This window comes from Phragmites australis, chromosome 9 (genome assembly GCF_958298935.1).
Source record: "Phragmites australis chromosome 9, lpPhrAust1.1, whole genome shotgun sequence".
Taxonomy (NCBI): domain Eukaryota; kingdom Viridiplantae; phylum Streptophyta; class Magnoliopsida; order Poales; family Poaceae; genus Phragmites; species Phragmites australis.
The window spans coordinates 9928076-9947084 of record NC_084929.1 but is presented as its reverse complement, the minus strand read 5'-3'; the positions used below and the strand labels follow the sequence as shown (position 1 = coordinate 9947084).

Here is a 19009-nt window from a genome sequence, read left to right as displayed (position 1 = left end):
TCGGAACTTTCGATCTAGGATTGCACACGAAATACTCAGTGTTTAGCGTGACATTTTTTCCACCAACAACAGCCCTACTACCAGGAAAGACAACCTTCAAGAGCAGATTTTCTGTGGAGAAAGACCTTTAATGATAGACATTCCTCCGCAATTAAAGCGTTAACTTGGAATCCACGCTTAACAAACTCTTTACCGACAGAAACCACTTTTCACTTCAGATAGTCGATGGTGTTGACAAGATATATAATCTATGAAATATCTACAAAATTTGTGCGAAAAATCTTTGCTCCACTCCTTATATATATGAGTTTTCATAGATTTGCTTCAAAAGAATGAAAAGAGCAGTTAACAACCGATACATCCTCACATTACTAAGTTGGCGATGTTAACAGGGATAATGTGCCCCGCAAAAAAAAAACAAGGATAATGTGAGCTTTGTTTTCCAAATCACATCAAGTAGATTTCGCACGAAATAAACCTTAACTTGGCGTAAGTCGTAGGATTATTGGTTTTGGTGCTATTTCTTTTCTTTTGTAGACGCATCTCTATAAGGAAAAAGAGCGTTAAAATTTGTTATTCATCTTTCCCCACTGTTCACTCTAATGTGAATTGCAAATAATCCATATACTTTATTCATTCTCCCCAGCACACCCAAGCAACCTAACCCCCCATGAATAATCGACGACCAAATAAAAAACCAAACCACACACACAGCTACGAATGTAGGACGCATGCACATGGCGATTTGCCCAACAAACAACACACATATCAACTACTCAGGTATGGATTGAATGCTATCAGTTCCATCAACTTGTCATCAGTGCAGAATGGGAGGGTTGCAGTAGGGCCCGTTGAGCCACCCGTTGGCGATCGAACGGTAGGCCGCCTCCGTGAGGTGGATCCCGTCCCAGATGAGGTAGTTGCCCGGGTCGGCGCAGGCGCTGGCCCCGGACATGCCGCACCTCGCCTTGTTGTTGTAGTTGTACGAGCCTTGCCCGCCGGCGCCGCAGCAGACCTTCAGGCCGTACTTCAGCCCTGCAACATGTATACAGCAAGAGCCCATTAATTCCATACACTAGCCAATTTGGGTGTTTACACATGACAAATCTGCCTCGTGATTCGCGCTCACGCCTCCCTGTCACGTGATCGAGCTAAGCAGTAATGGCCTTTGAGTAACATGCATGATTGAGGTGAAATTAGGGCACCTTGTTAATTGTTATGAACATGTGCCTTGTATTTTTTTTTCTATGATTTTTTAGCCATTGGAGTATGTATGTATGTATGTATGTCAATTACACATGGTTGCATGCAAAGAAGAGCTGACACATGAGCTTTGGCGCTAGCTAGTATTATATGGTGATTTTTTTTAGAATATGCCACCACCATGGTAGACTTTGACGCTATTATACATGCATCATCACATCCTTATTTCTCATCATAATTCATAATTGGTTGTATAATCATCAGATAATATGCCAACCGAATTAGCTGGCATGGATTCCCGAATTATGTGGACAAAGGTCATGGTCCCCAGAGCATAATTAACAACACCACTATGAGTCATTGGAGGGCTAAGAATCCACAGAGCATATTTAAATATGCTAGTGTAATTATACATGCATGCACGTAGCTTTCTTTACATCCGTGGACATGAAAGCTTTGGACATGTCCCTGACGCAGACGACACTGCCGCGTGGGCCCCGTGCCCTCGCTGCCCATGCTAGCTACACATTCCGTGATCACAGAGACTTCAACTCTTTCACGACAATAGGATTCTAGGACACAAAGCAAAAGGTCTCCAACAATATGACACCATGGCATCAACAAGGTCCTACCTCTCCAAAAACTAAGTTTTTAGATAATGGAATAGTCATATGTAGCATTATTAATTAAGAAATGCACAAAACCAAATTGTTACGAAATAACAACACATAGCTGCCAAAAAAAAAGCTAAAGGGATCCACCGAAGCACAAAATTAAAAAGAAAGAAAACGAGGAAGAAATGTTGGCTCACCGAAGTTCTGAGGGGCCCGGATCATCTGGGTGACCTGGGAGTAGAAATCGGCGTACATGATCCTGGTGTGTGGGTACGTCCTCTGCAGGTTGGAGAGGCTCCGCTTCAACAGGGAGTTGTGGTAGGAGGACAGGCCGTTGTAGCTCTTGAGGCAGCCGTCGCCGTCGTAGTCGGCGCCGTTGGAGGTCCCGTAGAGGGTCAGGTAGATCGGGAAGCACCCGATCGGCAGCACCCCCGGCACGACGATGTCCACCGCTCCCGTATTGATTATCGTCTGCAAGTACACATGCACATGAGAATACATACCGCCTGCAAGTATGTTTAGGTTGGCCAGTGTTTCCCTCCAAAACAGAAAGATTGTGCAGTGTTCAGCTGCTCTACAGTTCATGTTCACATGATGACTAAACGTACATATACTATTTTTTAAAAGATGATAAAGAAATGAATGAATATTGTAGCTGTGTTGGGTAGGCTAGTGGCTGAAGCAGAGCCACCAACCTGAGAAAATTCTGAGGTCAGAGTGATCAAGTACCTGTAGGCCGCGGATGAGCTTGCTGACTACCTTCGGCACGTAGCCTCTCACCTCCGCCATGGTCCGGCCGGAGAACAGAGCGGCGTTGTAGTCGTTGCCGCCGAACTCGCCGACCACAAACAGTGACTTGGATAGGTAGTTCTTGCAATCTACGAACACACACATGTACACCCCACAAATGCGATTAATTACACGGCATTTTACACAATTTATTGGATCGTACTCGGATTGGTTAGGTGAACCGTCTGATTAATATACGGGGACGGTACCGCTGCCGCAGACGGAGGGCAGGAGCTGCCGGAACCACTGGATTTGGGTGTCGAGGGGCCCGTTGTTCCAAATCTTGTCGCTGAGGCCGATGGACTTGAAGAAATCGAAGTTCATGGTGGTGGCGCCGATGATCGCCATGTTGACACCCTTCTTGAAGTCGCCGCCGGCCTTGGACGCCGGCAGCAGCGGCAACCCGAAGTGCTCGGCTGCATGCACGTACCAACGCGTTGAGCTTCAAACTCGCTCGGTCACAGTCTCACACGCTAGCGGCTAGCGAGCTTTAAATTTTGATGACGATGTACGTACCGAGGAAGTCTATGATGATGCGGCCGTCAGAGCATCGGCCGGTGGGGCGACCGAAGAAGGTCTCTCCGTAGGGAGACTGCCCTGTGGTGAGCCAGGACGGGCAGCCGCCGACGCAGAGGTTGCCGGTGTCGGAGATGGAGTCGCCGAAGCTGTAGATGGCGTTGTACCGCTGCGCCCGCCCCTGCCGGAGCGCGCACAGCAGCACCAGCCCGAACAGCGCCGCCTTGCCGATCGCCATCCTCTCCTCAGTCAGTCACCTACTTACCCAGCTAGGCAGTTACGTGTGCTGCGACGACGACGACGACGACGTGCTAGGTAAGTGTGCGCGAGTGTATAGTTAAAGCAGCAACGCGGGCGACCCGTGTCTGGGCGGTGCGGCCATGTGGGTGGCCGGTAGCCCCGTAATGGGGATTTAGGGGCTGTTTGGTTTTACCTCTAACAGGTCGAGTTAAAATTTGGTCTGACGTCAAATTAGAGTAGTGCTAAATTTTGATGGTTAAATTAAGTAGCGTTTGGTTTAAGGCTAAATTAAAATTTGGCTGGCTAAAAATTTTAGAGACGATTTGATCGTTCGAGATTTGCATAGAAACATTATAAAAAGTTTTAGCTAGCCAAATTTTTTTGAGATACATCAAATTTTGGTTTCAAACCAAATAGATATTAAAATTTCAAGACACAACCAAAATTTAGCTTAGCTCCTAACCAAACAGCCCGTTATAGACTCGGTGGCACAGTGGTGAGCATATTCTTGCCTTCACTGATGCCCATTGGCCTCATGTTACTTACGTACACAACTTTAGTATCATATTATTATTACGAATAAAATTGTTCCGAAAATTTTTATCTCTTTTTGCTGATGTCTGACAGATGTGATTAACATGTCTTCAGATATTTTAAATGTTCAGGTCACTCAGCAGCAAAGGTTTCTGGACAGAGGTCATCAGATTAATCATTGGTGTTACTTGCTTAACAGGATTTTCAGTGAAGGCAAAGAAGTCACACTGTGCTACAGGTCCTCAATTCGCTTTAACTTTCAGAAGTCATTCGCTTCACCGGTGCATGGTTTTAAACATTGTTTTGGATCGCAAGAGGTTGAGAACATAATGGTAATCTAGATCGAATCTTCACAGGAGAAGTGAATGATTTGGAAAATACGATTCTGCATATCACTACGTACATATAATCTATCTCGACCGTTAATCTATCGCATATGATATTTATCCATCTGTTAATTTTTTCATATATCATATAAATTTTTTACTTATTTTTTTAACATAAATTGAATAAAATAAACGGTTCTCATCAGCCATATCGGCTACCTTATGGAATTTTCGTGTTCCTACTGACATGCACATGCCAAAGTCAGGCTGTCAGAATCGATCACATGTACGGCCAGGTGGGTCCGTCCAGGTCATTCATTATCTAGAGGATTGATGGAGAAAGAACAAAAACTTGGAAAGGGAAAGCTACGTGAAGGTGCCGTGGGAGACCTCTATACGTTTTTTTCGAGTAGTTCTTTTTTTTATTAAAAATTGAGTAGTTGGTGAGCCATATGCGCTGTGCTAGCTCCATGTGTTTGTTTCATGATTTTATCGGAAATTGATAAAAAATTCACGAGAAGCAGTTGAATTCCTACATATAACATGAAGAATTCCGTGCACTACAAGGTCTCCAACTTTTCCTAAGGATTATTTATGGGTGGCCGACGGTTTAGTGCATTCCTTTATAATTTTGTCAAATGGCTAAGAGTATTTTTTTTCCGAAAAGATGGCAAGAGAGTTGTAAAATATATTAAAGAATAGGACAAAATGAGATATAAAGAGTTAACACTTACACGGACATTAATATAAAGGGAGCGAAGACATAAAGACTCCCAAGAAACAAGAAAGCCTAAACCTCCGGAGAGAAGGAACAACGATACAAGCCTAATACCGAGTGAAAGAAACTCGGACTAAAACAATTGCCACACCCGATTTCTTTGGTCGATGTTCTCTATTTTTCGAGCAATTGAGGCCTCCTTCAGACTTTGATTCTGGAAAACACGACGATTTCTCTCCTTCCAAATATTCCACCAAAAATATATAACTCCTCTGTTGAAATTCATGTGGTTCTCCTTGTTGATTTTGCTTCTTGCTTTCCGCCACTATGATCGGATATTGGAGAACTCATTTAGGCTCGGCACATTATCCCATCTGCACCATTGTGTAACTTGTTGCCATACTTGACGTGTAAAAGTACAATCCTTCAAAAGATTCGTAAAATTTTCATATAACGTGGCGCATAGTTTGCAATAACAATCATATTGATCAGCTATCCATCCCCTTTTCTCCAAATTTTCCCCAGTAAGGATCTTTCCCTGTACTGCCAACCAAGCAAATGTTTTACACTTTGGCTCGGTCTTGGCCATCCAAATAGACTTTGTTTGTAGTCTGTTAACTGCCCCCATGAATTGAATTTTATAAGCGCTTTTTGTGGTGTACACCCCGTCCGATATCCAGTTCCAGCTGATGTGATCCTCCAATGCTTGATCACGCTCCACCCGCTGCAACGCACTCCATAAGTCGATGAATTGTCTGAGTTCCTCATGAGTTGTTAGGTTGCACAAACTCTGAATCTAATTATCATCTTGCGATTCTTTCCTCATTGACCTATACTTTCTCTTTGCAAGTTTAAACAAATCCGACGCAATTACTTTTGGTGCCAATCCATCCACCCAACTGTCATGTTAAAACTTAGCCTTCTCGCCATTTCCAATAGTGACCATCATGGACACCATGAATAGGTCCCTATCAATTTTGTCACACTGCAGCTAAAGTTGTGCCCATGGTCGATGCACGTTTGTCCATTGGTACCACAACCATCTAACTCTCAAAGCCCTTGCAATTTTTTCCAACTCCAAAATACCTAGACCTCCTAGCTCTTTTGGCCTCGCTGTGGTGCTCCAATTTCCCAGAGAAAGTGCATTGGTGGCTGTCGGAGGATTAACTCCTATCGCAGGGATCCCGAGAGACCCCTTTTTAGATATTCGGTCGGGGGGATGATCCTGAATAATTTCGTCGGAGAAATGAATGAGAGTAAATGCAAATGGCCGGTGGTGGGGGTGTCGACCTAGTGCAAGGAGAAGTAAATGCACCGGGATTTAGACAGGTTCAAGCCACACGGGGGCGTAATACCCTACTCCTGTATGGATGCTATAACTGTCCTGAGGATGTCCCTCAAGGATGTTGCTGGTTACAAGAATGTTGGCCTAACTAAGAGCTTGAGGCTCCTTGTTCATCGGCTGGAACTGTGCTCAGCCTTGCTCACAGTGTATCTCTTCGTTGGTTTGGTTCGTTGTGTGGTTGGTATTCTTACGCCGTTGTTGATCTTCTCCGAGAGAGTTCTTCTCCGAGAGTGTCTCTTTTCAGTGCCTCTTGCTTCTGAGTTGCCGGCTATTTTAAGTACCCGCCGGCCGAGACATGCCCTGAACGGGAAGGAGGGGGCATAAGTTCCAAGACGCCATGACTGAAAAAGGCGTCATCATTTCTTCTGGGTGAAGTGACCGGGGGTGGAAAAAGCGTCGCACGCCCGGTCACCTGTCACCATAAACGCCCTGGCAACGGGCGCAGTGGAGAGGGCCCATCGGGCAGCCGCAGAGCAACCCGGCGTGCCCGCCCTGTCTTATTCCTCTACCACAGCAGTGCGGCAGACGGAACACCTTGACCCTCGCAATGTTGTCCCAAGACAATCCGGATGACACGGGACGGGACCCGTGCAATTAATAACCCCACGCCTCTCTGCCAAAACATGGCAGGAACTGACACTGCAGCGGGAGCAGTTGGAGGTGTTAGGCCACGCACGCTCATTAAATGCGGCCTCGGACCTCTGACTGATTGACACCTCATCGGCGAGCCCCTCGGGGGCCTTTCTGGGTCGTCGGGGCACCGAGTGCTCGGGGGTACTGTTCACATCCCCGAGCACTCTCTCCCAAGCACGCCTATCCTTGTCCTCGGGGTACCGGGTGCCCGGGGGTACCGTTCGTCTCCCCGAGCACTCTCTCCCGAGCACTCTTGCACGAACCTTCGGGGAACCGAGTGCTCGGGGGCTGCCACGTGTAGCCCCGAGCACTCTTGTACGGATCTTCGGGGAACCGAGCGCTCGGGAGCTGCTGCCCGCAGCCCTGAGCACTCTCTCCCGGAACTTGGCTCTTTTGTTCGTCGGGGGACTAGGGTGCTCGGGGGTGAGCGAACACCTCCCCGAGCACTTTCTTCCCGGTACTTAGACTCCGTGGATCATCGGGGAACTGGGGTACTCGGGGACCACTGACTGTGGCCCCGAGCACCTTCTCCCGGGACTTGATCTTTTCTCATCCTATTGGAGAGACCTCGCGGGATGGCGCCATGTGGCGGATGGCTGGCCTAGTCTCGGGATTTAGGGACCCCTGGTTCCTGATACACCGACAGTAGCCCCCCGAGCCCATCGGTAGGCGATGGCCCAGAGACTGCGGATGGGCCCTTTGTCGCAAACGAGGCTGAGGCCGGCCAACTCTTTCGGCAGACACCTCATCCCCGGGGAGGGACTTTTCCTTCAAGTACCCTCGGATGTCGTCCATCCGCGAGGCATCTTGAGAACATTCAGCAAGTGCAGCACACTCGCCGAACGGCGGCACCCTGACGGGGCTTCCCATTGAGGGCGCCACCGGGGTCCCCTGAATTGAGTTCGAGGTTTCCCCTTCACCCTGTTCGGCAGGCAGGACGGAAGGCCGTGCGAGTCTTTCTTCAAAGACTCCGGCAGGGACGCGAGCACAGGAGGAGGCCAGGCGGGAGAGCTTGTCGGCCAGAGCGTTGTCGCGGCGAGGGATGTACCGCAGCTCAAGGCCATCGAAGCGCTTTCTCCAGCTTCCTGATTGCTACCACGTACGCCGCCATTTGAGGATCCGTGCACTGGTACTCTTTGGATACCTGGTTGATCACCAGCTGGGAGTCTCCCTTGACCAGGAGGCGACGAATCCCGAGACCCACCGCGGCCCGGAGGCCAGCGATGAGACCTTCATATTCCGCCATGTTGTTGGATGCGCGGAACTGCAGCTGCACGACGTACCGGAGTTCTTCACCCGTTGGGGAGGTGAGAACCATTCCGGCCCCCGCGCCTTTCAGCGAGAGGGAACCGTCGAAATGCATGATCCAGTACCCGGGCGCATGGTGCCCAGGGTATGCAGAAATCTCTTCTGGGACGTCCTCGGGGACGGGTGTCCACTCTGCCACGAAGTCAGAGAGTGCCTGGCTTTTGATCGCCTGGCGACTGACAAAGTGCAGGTCGAATTCCGCCAGCTCCACCGCCCACTTGACAACACGCCCGGTGCCTTCTCGGTTCTAGAGGATAGGTCCCAGTGGATACGTGGTAACCACCGAGACCTTGTGCACTTGGAAGTAGTGGCGCAGCTTCCGGGAAGCGATGAGCACGGCGTAGAGCAGCTTCTGAGCCTGGGGGTACCTTGTTTTGGCCTCCCGGAGGACTTCACTGACGAAGTACACCGGTCGCTGTACCTGGCGGGCCCGGATCGCGGCCTCACCCGAGGGGCTGTCGCAGCCCCCAGGCTCGGCAGCGTGGTCGGGGCTGACCGGGTGCTCGGGCTCTACTCCCTGGCCGGGAGGAACCGAGTGCTTGGGCTCGACCCCCTGCTCAGGGGGAGCCAAGTGCTCAGGCTCGACCCCCCGCTCGAAGGGAGCCGCGAGGACGGGGGAGTGCCCGGGGGCGGCCGGGAGCTGGGACCCAGCACGTGGCCCCGTACACTCATCGCGCTCCACCACCAGCACCATGCTTACGACCTGAGGAGTGGCCGATACATAGAGTAGTAGTGGCTCGCCTTCGGATGGAGCCACCAGCACGGGTGGTGAGGTGAGGTACTTCTTCAGATCGCGGAAGGCCTGCTCAGCCTCCGGCGTCCAGTCGAAATGATCGGTTTTCTTCAGAAGCTTGAAGAGGGGGAGCCCCCGCTCCCCAAGTTTGGAGATGAAGCGCCCGAGGGCCGCCATGCAGCCGGTGAGACGCTGGACCTCCTTGAGTCGAGCCGGGGGTCGCATCTACTCGATGGCCCGGATCTTCTCTGGATTGGCCTCAATTCCTCGGCTGGAAACCAAGAAACCGAGGAGCTTGCCCGCGGGTACCCTGAAGACACACTTCTCGGGGTTGAGCTTTAGGCGGGTAGTGCGGAGACTGTTGAAAGTCTCGGCAAGGTCTTCGAGCAGGGTGGCGCGGTCTCGGGATTTGACCACGAGATCATCGATGTAGGCCTCAACGTTGCGGCCAACCTGCGAATCAAGGGTGATGCGAATAGCGCGTTGGAAGGAAGACCCAGCGTTGCGCAAACCAAAAGGCATTGACATATAACAATAAGTCCCTACCGGGGTGGTAAAAGCAGTTTTTTCTTCATCCTCTATGGCCATGCGAATCTGGTGATACCCAGAGTTTGCATCTAAAAAATACAAAATATCACATCCCGCGGTTGCATCTACAATTTGATCTATGCGGGGCAAGGGAAAAGGATCTTTGGGGCAAGCCTTGTTTAGGTCGGTGTAGTCCACACACATGCGGAGCTTGCCGTTGGCCTTCGGGATGACAACTGGATTCACCAGCCATTCGGGGTGGAGGACTTCTCGGATAAATCCGGCATCGAGGAGCTTGCCGACTTGCTCTCGGATGAACTCCTGGCGTTCGGGCGCCTGCCGCCGGAGTTTCTGCTTCACCGGGCGTGCGTCTGGGCGCACAGCCAAGTGGTGCTCAATCACCTCCCTAGGGAGCCTGGGCATGTCGGACGGTTGCCATGCAAACACGTCAGCGTTAGCCCGGAGGAAGGTGACGATCGCGCTTTCCTATTTGCCGTCCAGGTCACCACCGATGCGGATGACCTGGGAGGCGTCTTCGCCCACCACAACCTCCTTCGTAGGAACGGAGGTGTCGGCAGCAAGTCGGAGTTTGGATGAAGAGGGTCCTGGGTCCCCCTGGCAGCCCTCGACCTTAGCCTGAGCTGAGGCCAAGGCCAGGTACGACTGCTCGGTGCAAGAAACGGCGTCGCCGGAGTCGGCTCTCACGGAGATGGGGCCTGCTGGGCCTGGCATCTTGACCGTGAGATACGCATAGTGCGCAGCCATCATGAATTTGGCGAGCGCCGGATGCCCGAGGATGGCGTTGTAGGGGAGGGGGAGCTCCACGACGTCGAAGAGGACGTTTTCCGTGCAAAAGTTGTCCCGACTCCCGAAGGTCACGGGTAGCTCGACCTGCCCGAGGGGCAGGGAGTGCCCGGGTGTCACTCCGCAGAATGGAAGCGATGGCTTTAGGCGCCTGGAGGGCACATGCAGCTTCTCGAATGCCTCCTTGGAGAGGAGGTTAAGGCCTGCGCCCCCATCGATCAGCACCCTGCCGACCTTTACATTGCAGATGGTGGGGGACACTACCAAAGGTAGTCGCCCCACGCCTGCAGTACTGGAGGGGTGGTCGGCTATACTAAACGTGATCGGAGCGTCCGACCACCTCAGGGGCCTAGCGGCCTCTTCGCTCGGGGTTGCCGAGCAAACTTCGCGCCGCATGGTCTTGAGGCTGCGCCGCGAGGAAGGCGTGTAAACACCTCCGTCGATGAAGGCGATGGTATGCTCGGGTTCCTAGAAGCCGAGCTCATCATTGCCGGGGGCGACACCGGGATCTCCCCCCTGTGGGACTCGTCGCGCTCCCTCTGGCGCTGCTCGATGAGGCCTTTGACCGTACGACACTCCGTGAGATCGTGCCATCTGGTCTGGTGGATGGGGCACCATTTGCCTGGCTCGGGCCCCACGTGAGCGGGGGCCCTCGCTGGAGCAGGAGCCCGGGCGGGTGCCGGGGCTCTTGCGGGAGCTGGTGCCCTTGTAGGTGCCGGGGCCCTTGGGGGAGCTCGAGCTGGGGCCCGCGCGGGCGCAAGCCGCCTGTCGGCAACCGCCCGGCGTTCTTGCCGGCTGGGTTCTTGGGCTGGCCGATGGGCGGGGCCCTGGTCCGGCTCGACAAGGGCAGCTTCGCGCCTCCTTCTCTTTTTCTTTTCCCGCCTATCGGAGCGGGAAGAACTTGGCTGGTCGGCAGCGGGGCGCTCGGAGAGCGGAGCATGCCAAGCCAGGGCCTCCGCCGCCTTGGCGCACTTGTCGGCCAGCGCGAAGAGTTCCATAGTGGTCTCGATTTCATGCGTACCTAGCTTCTCAAGCATCAGCTCGTCGCGGACGCCCTGCCGGAAGGCGACGATAACGGCGTGGGGGGCTATCCGCGGAATAGTGTTACGGACCTGGCTGAAACGCTGAATGAAGCGCCGCAGCGTCTCCCCCTCCTGCTGCTTGACGGCATGGAGGTCGCACTCCAAGTTGGGGCGCGTGAATGTGCCCTGAAAATTAGCCACGAACTGGTGGCAAAGGTCATCCCAGGAGCTAATAGATCCTGGGGGTAAGTTCATGAGCCAAGAACGGGCAGAGCCCCTCAAGGCAACATGGAAATAATTCGCCATCACCTTTTCACTGCCACCGGCTGCCTGGACGGCCGTAGTGTATATTTGGAGGAACTCAACGGGGTCAATGTACCCGTCGTACTTCTCCGGTAGCTCGGGGCGGAACTTGGAGGGCCATTTGACCCGGTGGAGCTCACTAGTGAAGGCACGGCAGCCGGTGCCGTACCCTGTGGTGTGGGTGGCGTTCCTTGGTGGTGAACACCGGTGAGCCGGGGAATCCTGGCGATCGTGGGCCGGCAAAGAGGAAGCCTGGTCCTCAGCCTCGGCCTCCTGCCGGGTCTCCCGCTGGCGCTCGAGAGTGACACGCGCATCTTCGTGGCCCCTCCGCTCGTTGAGATGCAAGCAGAGGTCCTGAGCTTCGGACGCGGGCAGGGGGGCGGCGCTTCGCATGGAGGCCCCCCAGCCTATGCGAACGTTACGCTGGGTGGTGGCGCGAGAACTCTCGGCCAGCACCTGGCGGCGGGCAGTGCCGACCAGGGCAGCGACTTCTTGGAGCCAACGTCCCTCCGGGGTTTCCGGCGTCGCCTGGACGGGCGGATGCCTGAGGAGAGCGTGCGCCGCAAGCAGCGGGCTCCCGGGGCTGGCCTCGCCGAAGGCGAGCCTACGCCGGAGAGGCGCCCGGCGCTGTCCAGATGCGGACCTGGCGGCCGGAGTCTCGACCGCCTGCTGGGGGTCGGATGGTGCACCGGCGGCGGCGGCGGCCCGGCTGGGCCCTGCGCCTTGGTCCCCTTGGGTGGGGAACGCCGCGCGTGCAGATCGCGGTTGGGCCTCCTGTGCGAGGGGCTGCATTTCCCCGCTGGAACTGGAGCCGGAGCGCTGGAGGCGGTGACCACCGGCCATTTTTTCTGTGGAAGAAAACAAACAAACAGATTCAGGGATGTTCCCCTCTACCTAGCGCGCCAGCTGTCGGAGGATTAACTCCTGTCGCAGGGATCCCGAGAGACCCCTTTTTAGAGATTCGGCTGGGGGATGATCCTGAATAAGTTCATCGGAGAAATGAATGAGAGTAAATGCAAATGGCCGGTGGTGGGGGTGTCGACCTAGTGCAAGGAGAAGTAAATGCACCGGGATTTAGATAGGTTCGGGCCGCACGGGGGCATAATACCCTACTCCTGTATGGATGCTATAACTGTCCTGAGGAAGTCCCTTAAGGATGTTGCTGGTTACAAGAATGTTGTCCTAACTAAGAGCTTGAGGCTCCTTGTTCTTCGGCTGGAACTGTGCTCAGCCTTGCTCACAGTGTCTCTCTTCGTTGGTTTGGTTCATTGTGTGGTTAGTGTTCTTACGCCGTTGCTGATCTTCTCCGAGAGAGTTCTTCTCCGAGAGCGTCTCCTTTCAGTGCCTCTTGCTTCTGAGTTGCCGGCTATTTTAAGTACCCGCCGGCCGAGACATGCCCCGAACGGGAAGGAGGGGGCACATGTTCCAAGACGCCATGACTGGAAAAGGCGTCATCATTTCTTCTGGGTGAAGTGACTGGGGGTGGCAAAAGCGTCGCACACCCGGTCACGTGTCACCATAAATGCCCTGGCAACGGGCGCCGTGGAGAGGGCCCATCGGGCAGCCGCAGAGCAACCCGGTGTGCCCGCCCTGTCTTGTTCCTCTACCATAGCAGTGCGGCAGACGGAACACCTTGACGCTCGCAATGTTATCCTAAGACAATCCGGATGACACGGGACGGGACCCGTGCAATTAATAACCCCACGCCTCTTTGACAATCCGGATGACACGGGACGGGACCCGTGCAATTAATAACCCCACACCTCCAACTGGGGCGGGAGCAGTTGGAGGTGTCAGGCCACGTACGCTCATTAAATGCGGCCTCGGACCTCTGACTGATTGACACCTCATCGGCGGGCCCCTTGGGGGCCTTTCTGGGTCGTCGGGGCACCGAGTGCTCGGGGGTACTGTTCACATCCCCGAGCACTCTCTCCCGAGCACGCCTATCCTTGTCCTCGGGGTACCGGGTGCCCGGGGGTACCGTTCGCCTCCCCGAGCACTCTCTCCCGAGCACTCTTGCACGAACCTTCGAGGAACCGAGTGCTCGGGGCTGCCACGTGCAGCCCCGAGCACTCTCTCCCGAGCACTCTTGTACGGATCTTCGGGGAACCGAGCGCTCGGGAGCTGCTGCACGCAGCTCCAAGCACTCTCTCCCGGAACTTGGCTCTTTTGTTCGTTGGGGGACTAGGGTGCTCTGGGGTGAGCGGACACCTCCCCGAGCACTTTCTTCCCGGTACTTAGACTCCGTGGATCATCGGGGAACTGGGGTGCTCGGGGACCATTGACTGTGGCCCCGAGCACCTTCTCCCGGGACTTGATCTTTTCTCATCCTACAGGAGAGACCTCGCGGGATGGCGCCATGTGGCGGATGGCTAGCCTGGCCTCGGGATTTAGGGATCCCTGGTTCCTGATACACCGATAGTGACCATTTCTTGAGCTTCCCCTTTCCAAAGGAAGGTTCTCCTAATGCGATCAATCCTCTTGGCAAGCCATTTCTGCAGCGGGAACATCGTAAGATGATAGGTCGATTGTGTCGAAAGAACAATATTGACTAAACTATCTCTTCCTGCTAATGAGAACAGTTTGCCTTTCTAGCCTGGAAGTCTACCACCAAGCTTATCAATCAATGGTTGAATGTCAACTTTCCTCGATTTCCTTATGTGCGGAGGAAGTCCAAGGTACTTACACGGGAAGGATTTGATCTGCCCCGGGAAAACCAAGCAGAGGTCGTCAATGTTGATGTCCTGGCATCTAATTCAAAAAAGTTCCATCTTTGATAAGTTCGTAATCAGGTCGGAACATCTCACAAAAGCTATTAGAACCTCATTTAAGGTCTTCAACTCTTGCTTATCCGGATTGACGAAAATGGCCACGTTATCGGCATAAAAGGAACACCTTAGCTTGGCATTTGCAGGTAGCACTAGCTTCAAAAAGCCTTTCTCCTCCGCCAACCGCACCAGTCTTTGCAACGGATCAATGGCTATGATAAACAACATAGGCGATAGCGGATCCCCCTATCTTAGGCCTTACGCATGGAAAAATTCCTAACCCGGCACCCTGTTGAGCATAATGCGAGAGGAAGAGGAAGCCAATAGTTGGCATATCCAGTCACGCCATTTTTATCCAAACCCAAGCCTGACCAACACCTCCATTAGATATTGCCAATTTACTGAATCAAAAGCCTTCGATATGTCAAGCTTCACAAAAAGAGACGGTCTCTTTTTCTTGTGCAATTCCTTTACAACGCTTTGTACGTAAACAAAGTTGTCATGAATGCATCATTTTTTTGATAGAAGCGCTTTGGCTTCTTGAAACAATGTCATTGAGTCTTGGTGCAAGTCTATTTACCAACAACTTAGATATGATCTTGGAGAAACTATTTATGAGGCTTATCGGTCTAAAATCAGACACATGTGTTGCATCTGTCTTTTTTGGGAGCAAACAGACGTTGCCATTATTAAGGATGTGCAAGTTTGAGCACCTAAAATCAAAGAAAGCTTGCACAGGTGACACCAAGTAAAATTTAATTAGACATCAGCACCTTGTGTAAAAAAGGGCAATGTAACCAACAAGACCCGGTGATTTCTCATCAATTTAATTGTCACAAGAACTTCATCCTCCTCAAATGGTTCCTCCAGCTCTTCCAGATCCAACACCTGGTATTCTAGGGCATCTCAATTTAAAGCTAGCTCGCATTGCTTTGCCATGTTGATAGATCTTTGAAAAATTAGTAAAGTTCATGCGTCTTTGCCTCCACTGAGACCACTACACCTTGCTGTTGCAAGCTTTGGATAAAGTTTTTTCTTCTTCTCGCATTAGCTTTCAACTGGAAAATTTTTGAATTCACATCAGATTTCCTTATCCATGTTAGTCTAGCATGCTGCATAAGCCTTGATTTCTCAATGGCCACAAGACCCATCACCTTTCCTTTAAGAAACTTTCTGAACTCAACTTCGTTAGGAGAAAGGGCTCTCTTCTCTTCTGCTTGGTCCAACCTGAAAATGACATCCTATGCTATTGCAAGGCGCAGTCTTGTGTCCCCTATTTTTCTCCTCTTCCATGCCCCTAAATCTTTCTGCAATCGCATAAGCAAAACATGTAGCCTCAGCAAAGGTTCCCCTATGTGGACCAATCGATTCCATCTTGTTTGCACCGTCTCCATGAAGCCCGACATCCTGACCCAGTATGATTCAAAGTGCAAAGCATTGTAATTGCTCCTTAAAAGGTTACCAGACAAGAATGGGGGGCAATGATCAGACCCGTTTGACGACAAGGATTGCAGACGCGCATTTGAGAACAAGACTCCCCAATACGAAGTGTAGATGAAACTATCTATGCGAGTCAAAGTTGGATTTTGCTGCTTGTTTGACCACGTGAATCTCCTTCCTGTTAACTTAAAGTCATGCAAATTTAAATCATCAATCAGATCCTTGAAGTGCCTCATCATCTGCCTATTCAGACTTCGATTATTTTTGTCTTCTTCTTTGTAAATTAAGTTGAAATCCCCATACAGAAGCCACTGCAGTTTCATATGTTGTTTGAGGTCCTGAATTTCTTGCATAAACACAACCTTCTCGGCATCTTCCTATGGTCCATAGACCACCATTAAGGATCAGGTCATATTGTCATTAAACATCGTGATGTCTACTGAGATGATATGTTGCGTAATTCTGGTATTGGACAGAGAGAAATAAGAATCTGAGCAAGCAAGGAGTATCCCTCCCGAGGACCCCTGAGCTGGTAGCACTATGAAGTGTTGCGCAAAACAGGTCCCTAGTGTATCAATCATCAACTGTTATGACCACGATAAAATCTTTGTCTCCTGGAGGCAAACTATTGTTGCCCCAGTTGTTTCCATGACCAACTTGACATTTGCATGTTTTGCTGGCCCATTCAAAACCCTCACGTTCAGCAGATTATGTTACAATTTTCTTGTGACATTGCTGCACCAAAAGTCGACTAGGTTACTGCAACATAAAAAAAAAGTAGCAGACCACTTGAGAGAGCAGGTGCTTGAAGCTCATGGCTATATCTTGATGACCAAATCGCTAAAAACAAACTACTTACTACAAGACATAAACACTTGTTGATCACAAGAGAGTACAAATGCTTCCTGCTCGAGAATACAACTTGGTGGTCAGCATGCTGATTATGCTGCCACTTTCAGAGTTGCACTTGAAAATAAAGACAGGCGTCCAACTTGCATGGTGACACAGTGACCTACACCCAAGGTGTAAAGTTGAACCCAACCTGGGTGTTGCTTTGCTTTACCATGCAGACATAATTAGAGATACAACCCACATAACAACTCACGGCACTATTGACGGTGCCCCGTTTGTTAATAACTCGACACAGAAACAAACAAGCAGAACTAGCAGACAGGGCTAAACATAGAGACGACATATTGTTAAAACATAGAGACGATATGTTGACGAACAGCTGGGCTCTTCTTCAGACTTATTGTGCATCCTATGTGTCCACAGGCACCACCCTCTTGACCTTATTCCTCAGCTGCTACCTCTCGTTGTCCACCAGGTCTGCGATGGCCAACATCATCTGCTGCTCCAGCGGTTTATCAAACATCTACAAATAATTGTTCAACAGCTCTGTTGTGTCAGCATTAGATGAAGAAGAAACTAGTTTCTTTGCTAAAACTTCAGTTGTAAGCTGCAGAGAGGATTTGCCCTGTGTGTATCTCAATTTGAGGCGATCACTACTTCTAGATGGTGTGTTTTCAATTCATTTGCTCTCTTTTTCCTTGCCAAAGGTGGCTTTGGGGACTGCAGAGGGTCTGCAATAAGAGGTTCATCCAGAGTTCTAGTAACCTGCTGCAGAAAAGGAACTACAAGCAGTACTTGGGTGGTGTCATCCACCGAAGCAACCTCAGTTGGTTCAAGACTGAGAGTATTTCTAGTGTAAATTGGACATTTTCCAAAGGCGAAAACAAATCACCAATAAAACATTATCTACTAAGATTTCCCAACAAGACTTTTGGTATACAGATAAATATATAACAAACGAACTAAATATGCCATATAAAATTGAAACTCTCAGGAAAAGTTAGAGATTCTGTAGTGCTGATCCAAAGAGGCACTTACTAGCCTCTCAATGAGCTTGAGGCTTCAGAAATGGGAGAAGAAAGGAGGGAGAGCAAAAAGAAAGAGAAAGGGGTAAACGAGTCCTCTCTATCTGGCTATGATGTGTCCGCCACTGCATATAGATTATCACCTTCCATATGGGTTGGTGAATGTGTCGACTCTGTGAGAAACCAAGTTGAAATGTGTCTTGGTTTTCTTGTGATGAGTGATTGACATTGTCATTTATTTGATTTGATGATCTTCCGTTTTGCATGAGCCTTGATGTGATTTGAATTAATTTGGGATTTCATTTGAGCGTATTGCTTATGGACTAATTGGAATTGGAGTTGGAGATATGTGTTTGCTTGTCTCATGGTGTGCAGGTGATAGATGCAACTTGGCGGTCGACGATGGGATGATCGGGGCCAAGCAGAGTGCTTGGTGCCAGACGATCAAGGAGGCCGAGTGTAGTCAAGGGTGATCCTAGCTGAACATGTAGAGGTCAAGCAAAGCATTGAAAGCGGATGGAGACGGCGTGTTGACAAAGTCAAGCGAAGGGGATGCCGGTGTAAGTAACAAGACGACCCGAGAGATCGGGAGCGGGAGAGACTTGCCGGCGGTCAAGATCGCATGACGGAGTACACGCGTCGACATCGAAGCGCTTGCTTAAGGTGTAAGCAAGGCGGTGAGTCACGCTTTGAGAAGCGTGCAGGTGGTTTCACGGTTTGGCCTCAAAACAGTGGGAGGACTGGAGGAGTATGTGGCACCATCGCGAAGCTTACGTCGAGGCGAAGCTAAGTCGTGAAGGCGCCACGGCCGTCCGATGAATGGAGAAGAAAATAGATCAAAATGCTCTCGGTAGTAGGTAGGAGTGCACTACAAGAGAAGGGTATTTTGGGGAAAAACTAGAAAACTTAAGGGTCAAGTTTCCTAGGCCTATAAATAGAGGGGTATGGCTAGAGAGAGCTTTGAACCAGCCACTTGAGCCCCCTTGTGCCACTCATTTGAGAGCCTTAGAACTAAGGTTTTAGAGGAGAGAAGGATGAGTGCTTAGCCTATGTAATAGGTGAGAGTTTTGAGAGATAAATCTTTGTATTCTGCCTAAAATAGGGTTGACCTCTTTGAGGAATTTAGTTTATGTTTTTGCATATGCTTGAATTCCCCTCCTTCTAGTTTTTCTCTATTGGTTCCCTTGCAAGTTTGCAAGTTTTTCGATTTTCAGTTTTGATTTTCGTTTTGGTTTTTTGGCTGAAATTTCAGCACCTTATGAGATCATTCTTCTCGTTGCTAGAGGTATAAAAACTCACATACGAGTG

The 19009-nt window shown here is 50.8% G+C and overlaps 1 protein-coding gene and 1 long non-coding RNA gene across 2 annotated transcripts; both read right to left on the bottom strand.

The window, feature by feature from the left end:
- Positions 1–548: 548 nt before the first annotated feature.
- LOC133928617 (GDSL esterase/lipase At5g45910-like) lies at positions 549–3529 on the bottom strand. The gene is made up of 5 exons (XM_062375027.1): positions 3123–3529; positions 2816–3022; positions 2547–2695; positions 2015–2288; positions 549–1035 (listed from the first exon to the last, which is right to left on the bottom strand). The coding sequence occupies exons 1-5, from the start codon at positions 3358–3360 to the stop codon at positions 818–820; spliced, it is 1086 nt and encodes a 361-aa protein (XP_062231011.1). The 5' UTR covers positions 3361–3529; the 3' UTR covers positions 549–817.
- Positions 3530–16626: 13097 nt separating this feature from the next.
- On the bottom strand, positions 16627–17867 carry LOC133929713 (uncharacterized). Its single transcript, XR_009911636.1, has 2 exons — positions 17715–17867; positions 16627–17199 (listed from the first exon to the last, which is right to left on the bottom strand). It is a non-coding gene; the product is annotated as an uncharacterized LOC133929713 (long non-coding RNA).
- Positions 17868–19009: the final 1142 nt, after the last annotated feature.